This window comes from Misgurnus anguillicaudatus, chromosome 18, assembly GCF_027580225.2.
Source record: "Misgurnus anguillicaudatus chromosome 18, ASM2758022v2, whole genome shotgun sequence".
Classification (NCBI taxonomy): domain Eukaryota; kingdom Metazoa; phylum Chordata; class Actinopteri; order Cypriniformes; family Cobitidae; genus Misgurnus; species Misgurnus anguillicaudatus.
This window is the reverse complement of record NC_073354.2, coordinates 16184100-16190674: the sequence shown is the minus strand read 5'-3', so window position 1 is coordinate 16190674 and position 6575 is coordinate 16184100. Positions and strand designations below refer to the sequence as shown.

General features: G+C 37.6%; 1 protein-coding gene across 1 annotated transcript; it reads right to left on the bottom strand.

Moving 5' to 3' along the window:
• Window positions 1-751: 751 nt before the first annotated feature.
• Window positions 752-2796, bottom strand: six1b (SIX homeobox 1b). Its single transcript, XM_055185916.2, has 2 exons — window positions 1937-2796; window positions 752-1371 (listed from the first exon to the last, which is right to left on the bottom strand). Exons 1-2 carry the CDS (start codon window positions 2494-2496, stop codon window positions 1077-1079), a joined length of 855 nt encoding a protein of 284 aa, XP_055041891.1. The 5' UTR covers window positions 2497-2796; the 3' UTR covers window positions 752-1076.
• Between the last annotated feature and the right edge of the window lie 3779 nt (window positions 2797-6575).

The following is a 6575-nucleotide window of genomic DNA, read 5'->3' as shown; positions in this document are numbered from 1 at the left end:
CTTATGAATGAAGCCACGTGAGTGTGCCTCCCGCAGCTGGTATGTCTTCTCTATGGCCCAGAACCGCCAGAACAAACATTGAGAGAGCGCAAAGTAAACAGCCCACTACAAACCTAACGATGCACTGAGACCACAAAAGCAACACGCGCCTCCTGAGGCTAAAGGAAAATCAACAACTCCCAGCTTTTTGTTGACCCATATTATTATTAGAACGTTTATGTCATGCGCAGGCTAAATTATAGAGAAATAGGCAGGATGAATTATAAAAAATGAGGGCTAAAACGTAATAATCATAATTCGTATTGATCATACCACGTGATGTACTTTTTATTAATTATGTCTCAATTATTATTATTATTATTATTATTAATAGCTGTTTCCCCTTTACCGTAGGACCATAAACAGCGAAACAAAACGTAGTAGTATGATTATTTAGAATGATTGCGACAAACTAATCGGGATTTTTTTTAAGTTTAGTAGATTTTTTTGAAGCTTAAATATTTGACCTTTAGCCTGTTCCTTTAAATCTTTTTTAAAAAATCTTCAAAATGAACTTCTGAATAATATGTCCTCTTTTCACCTAATATTCACCTTTAATTCACTCTTGCATTGCTTAAAATGTATTGTGTTTGTAAATAATTGAATTCTAGTACAAAAACAAGCGCTCTATTTGTAACTAATTTTTCAGCATCCATATTCCATGTTTATAGCCAAAAATAGCACCCGAAATTAAAGTTTAATTTCCAGTGTGTATAGTCTCGACGGATTTTATTGGTGCAAAACAGTACATTGCATGATGAAATGCTTGAAGGTCTCATGAATTTAAAGAAATGAATCGTTTTATTATCTGCTTTTGGTTTGTCTTCTGACCAGTTTAACGACTTGGCAAATGTCAGTCTGTAATAGCCCACCGTGGTAAAGCATTTCACTGAGTATTCCTCTGCAAGTCAGAGAACAACTAAGGGATTTTCTTAGATTTATACTGTTCATTTTTTTCATATATACAGTAAAAGTGGCAGATCTCAGTCTATTCGGTATAAAATAAACAAAATAAATAAAAACCCAGTCTTAATCGCTTAAGAACCGAGGTCCACCAGGCTTGAAGTTAAAGGTCCCAGTAATGAATCTTGGAGCTGATGTGGGTGTCCTTGCATGCCGTGTACCGACTGCGCGGCGCCGAGCCCGGTCATGGGGTACGCAGACGCGCCGGGGTGGCTCATATTACTCTGGAGCAGAAGCACGGAGTTCTGGTCTGGACTCTGCGGGGGCGAGAATTCGTCCTCCGAGCTTGACATCAGGGACTTCCCGCCGTCCAACGGTGACAGCTGGTTCTGTTTGTTAGCGCCCGTGTTGTTGTTTTCGGTGTTTTCTCTGCAACAAATTATGAGATGCATGAGTGTAACGCAGAAGCATTTAACATGTTTACATTGTATTTCGATTTAAATAACAAATTACATAATAGCAGATTTTGAAAATGAAGAATTCATTAGCAGTCATAAAGATGAATTTGTGCATTTTACAGATCAACAAATATAGCAAAAAAACACATTTCTAATCATAATCGAATTGATTTTTTTATTTCGCAAAGTAGCTATATAAAATAATAGTAGGCTATTCAATCTTAAAAGCGGGCTTCACTGTATATTATTTTTATTCTATGTGAAGACTATAAAGTCCAGTGCAGGAATAATCTCATTTTATATTGTCATTTATATATTATATTTAGGGGTTATCATACTAAAATAAATGAGTAGGCGACACATGAAATAGAAGTAGAAATTGTTCTGTTTGTCAACAATAGATAACAACAGTTATATTTCAAAACAAGATTCATGTAAGGTAGATCAGAATGCCAGAAGTAAAACGATTGTTTTTAGTATGCTTGTTTTGTGTATGAAATGGATTTTATGTTTTTTTCACAGGTAATGTATCTCACCTTTCTTTCGCCTCGGCTGCGCGATCTCTTTGCCTTCTGTTTTTAAACCAGTTGCTCACTTGTGTGGTGGTAAGCCCAGTGGCCTCGGCCAGCTCCCTCTTTTCCCGGGGAGATGGATAGGGATTGTGAGTGTACCATTCGCGTAACACGCCACGGGATTTCTCCTTAAAACAGTAGCTGGTCTCCTCGCCGTCCCATATCGTGCGCGGCAGAGGAAATTTCCTCCGCACCCTGTATTTGCCCACCGCTCCCAGCGGTCGCCCCCTTAGCTTCTCAGCCTCGATGTAATGGGCCTTGAGCCACAGCTGCTGCAGTTTCGGATGGTTGTGCGGGGAGAACTGGTGACTCTCAAGTATCTTATAAAGTTCCCTAAAGTTTCCACGATGAAACGCGACCACAGACTTGGCTTTAAGGACGCTTTCGTTCTTGTGGAGATGGTCGCAGGCCGGAAGCGACCACAAAAATCGGCCGAGACGCTCAAGGTTTCCTCCTTGTTGCAGTACCTCGCACACGCACGCTACCTGCTCCTGGGTGAACCCGAAAGAAGGCAACATTGACATGACGTCTGGTCAGTGCGCTGTATCCAAGCCGCTCTCCTTTAGATGCTATGAAGGAAGCGGGATGGGTGACAGCCTCAGTCTTCGTTTAATTAGAGTGATGAGGTCGTTGGACGAGATTTTGCGCAGGTAATTGTGCGTTTGGCGACGTGCGCTGCGCGAGCCGTGAAGTTTTGGGTGTTTGTTCAAGACAGTTTGCTCACTATCGAGTCATGTCGCGCTAAAAGAGCACTGCGCGTCTGCTGATTGGCTCTCCATCTGCCCTATCCCCAGCAGCAGTGTGGAGAGAAGTCTGCTTCCATTTCCTCCCACGGGGACTCGGTGGTCTGAAACTGGATCCCCCGTCTCCAGTTCTACCTGAGGGAGACGGGCACCTCGATACTAATCAATTATAGCAACTGTCTAAAGGTAGCATTTACTCACATTTCACCATACAGCCTTTACATGTTATTAAGCAAACGTTGTTGGTTTGCCAAATCTGAATCATATATTATAAACAAAGACATCAGGATAGACGGCGATTAATTATATTTATAAACTTTAAAGAGAAAAGACGTTTCTTTTCTATTTGACACTCTCAAGAGTGTTTTTTTTTGACAGTATAGTTCCTTACGTACCCCTAATTTCCACCATAATGCACACAAAGGGTTCTTCATAAGATAAGAAAGAATTGGTTCCAATTAATTGCATTTAATTAAACGGTACATACGGAAAAACACAAATGTTTTCCTATAGCATCGCTGCGAGAACGAAGTACAAAACAATTGCATATTAAAGTGTGTTTTATATATAACAATAAAGAGTGTAATAACTGTCATATAGGTAATTGCTACACAATCTCTTAAAGGTGCTACAAAAGGTTATTCACAGCGATGGCATAGAAGAATCATTTTGGTTCCCTAAGGAACCATTCGGTCATAGGTTCTTAGAAGAACCATTTCATTCTTACTTTTTATAAAACTGACAAGGTTTTATAGTTTGTTGCTTTAGGAATAAATTCCTAGATATAAATGAATAAATGCAATTTTTTTTTAAGTGTAGAGTACAAAAACAATGCTAGCGAGTATTTTATAGATAGCACTTAAGGGTGTAATAATTGTCACACAGGTAATTGGTACACGGCTATTTTCATTTTATGGCTTGGCTTGTGCTTATTGTCAAGGGCACACGCTGTGCGCAAGGTCCAGATACACGCAAAGATACTTGGAGGTCCATTAAAAACAATCATCCTCTCGAGCTGGTAAGATAACCTAATGCTTGACACAGATAACACGCGTCCTCGGCTCTTCAGATTATTCGACCGAACGCCCAAGCCTGGTACGATCCCTGAAATGGCGATTGTAAATGATCGAGATCCATTTATAGAGAATAGCAAAGCCATTTACTCAGTTTAATTGCCCTGCATCAGATGTTTATTTGAATTTCAAAATAAAGAAAAAATGGTTAAACTTGATGATTTCACCTCAATAGGGACAGTTTTGGCAGTCATCTCAAATATGTCAAAAATACATATATAAACATACACATACATATATTTTTAGCTTGCACTTTGGGTTGTTTTAGATGTGGGTTGGGCTAGATGTGTAATTTGTTTATAAATATTCTATATATAAAATTGCTTAATTATTTTTCTATTGTGTTTACTTTCATTTAAGATAAAGACATCAGACACTGTGAATAAATGGCACATAACTGATTTGTATATACCGCTGGCTCGTATATACAGTCTCTCTCTCTCTCTCTCTCTCTCTCTCTCTCTCTCTCTCTCTCTCTCTCTCTCCCTCGCTCTCTCTCTCTCTCTCTCTCTCTCCCGGTACAGTGAAATCTAAAACCGGTGCATTAGTAAATGAGTTCTGTGTTCGTCGAGGTTCTGCCATCCAGACGTTGTTTTAAGGCATAGATCGCGTTTCTTTATCTACGTCGAGATCTGCAATCTGACACCACGGCGACGCAAAACTCACAATCACTCACCGAGAATGGAGCACCTCTTTTTAATTTAATTTAGACGCAGCGTTCATGTTTAAGGCAGCATTAAAGCACTCTCCAAGCAGGGGTCGTTTATGTAGACTACACTTTAGGAGCTTCCCCTGTTCCTTCTGTTTCAAACTGAAATGATTTTGCAAGCTCATTTTCGGCCTCAGAATTTTGGGATGAAACGAGGACTTAATCGGTTTAGCTGTCAATCCGTACACCTGTGAAAACAACTTTTTTTGCTCACTGTCTCTGAAGGGTCAGCGAGAAACCGGCTAATGAAAGCTGCCCCATCTGTCTGTCTTGAAGGATCACCCAATACACAAATAATACTTTTTTAAATCTTGCAGTTTTAAAATGTTTAAATAAATAAAAAATATTACAAAATTTTAAAATACAAATAAATAAAATTACGTAGGCCTATTTTGATTTCAATATTTTTCATTTTGTGATTTTAAAATAAACGTGTCGACGTACCAACTTTGCAAACATACATCAATTAAATATATTTACTTAAAGGCGTATCGCCAAGAAAATTTTTTATTTTATGACATTTTGATCACCTTATTTCTTATTGGATTTAAGTTTTATACGTTTGTAACGGTGGTTTTCCAATTCGTAACAAATTTTCTATTGTTGTATGAGACTTTATTGAATTTAACGACATTAAGGTCTATTCGTCAGTATAGTATAAAGTATCAGCTGCAGGGTTGTGATTGACGGCGAGCGGGTTGTCGTAATGTCTCCAGCACATTGCGGCGCGCCCCCTCCTAAACCTCAGAAATCGAAAGGCCGTGCCCGTTCTCAGGCCTTGATCATTTCAAGATGTGCTCTTTTATGGCCTAAAGGCGAGGGTTGGCAAGGTCGACGCTAACTCCTGCACACATACCGATGGTAAACAAACCATAAACTGCTTCCCTCAAAAATACATCACGGTATACCTTATACAATATGTATACAATGAGATCATTCTTCTAAAATGAGCTTTAATCATATTCATAGCTGGCCAAACAATCCCTACTCTGTTTTTTTTGTCGTTTTATTTTTAAATTGTACAAGAAAATCAGAGTTAGTAATTAGTAAAAAATTAAATCAGATGTTGTAAAACTGCAGAAATGTCTATTCATATATTTATAAGCATGCTAAAAGAATTACAGTTCTGTGTCAAAAACACAACAAAACTTCCATTTTCATGCAATCTGCTCAACTGTGCTCAAAATAATCCATTAATCTGAGATGACTAAAACGATTGTTTTTCAATTATCATTTAATTTGATTTAATTAAATAATGCTGATTAAAATAAAGCATTTTTAACAAATCTCACAAGTCTAATATTCTTAATCATTTATGAAGAGGTAATTCATTCAAAAAGGCGGAAGTTGGACTTTTAATTATTGTAGTCATCATTGGATAAATGAATGTAATCTGGCCTCACAAGCAGTCTTATGTTAACATAATCATGGGTTATGCTGATCTCATTTGCTATAGGTGGTCTGAAGTGTTGTCCCAAATTACCTTAATTCACCAAATACATCACTTTAGCTCATTTAAGCTAATTGTTTTTTTTTCTTAAGGGTCATTAATCAAAGCTTATTGCTAGTATGTTAAGTACTTTACAATAAAACAGTTTTTAAATTTTACCAAAGTTATTTTCTAAAGTCTGGATGTTTTTTTTATTAATTTAGTGTTGTAGATTAGCGGTTCTTAAAACTTTTTGACGAGCACTAATGCATGGGCGTAATGACGTCACGGGGCCTGGGCGCTGCGAGATGGTACGGGGCCCAGTTTTATGCCATTTTATAAAATGCATTCGTTTATCATAATTTCTGTGTAATTAAACCTAAAACCTAAAAAACCAAGGCCACCAATCAACAGCAATATGTTGTATAATTTAATATGTTTTGTTTAATTAAAAAATGTAAGTTTTGCAAAGGGATGCACCATGCACAAGGGGGGCCGCACGCAGAAAAAGTTTAAGAACCACTGTTGTAGATAATGTCTTGTTTATGTGTTTTATTTCACCATCCATAAATGGATTTTAAATGGATTTTAAATAAACATATCCTGAAAAATTCAAATGCAAAGCTTATTGTTTCACTTATTTGAATGA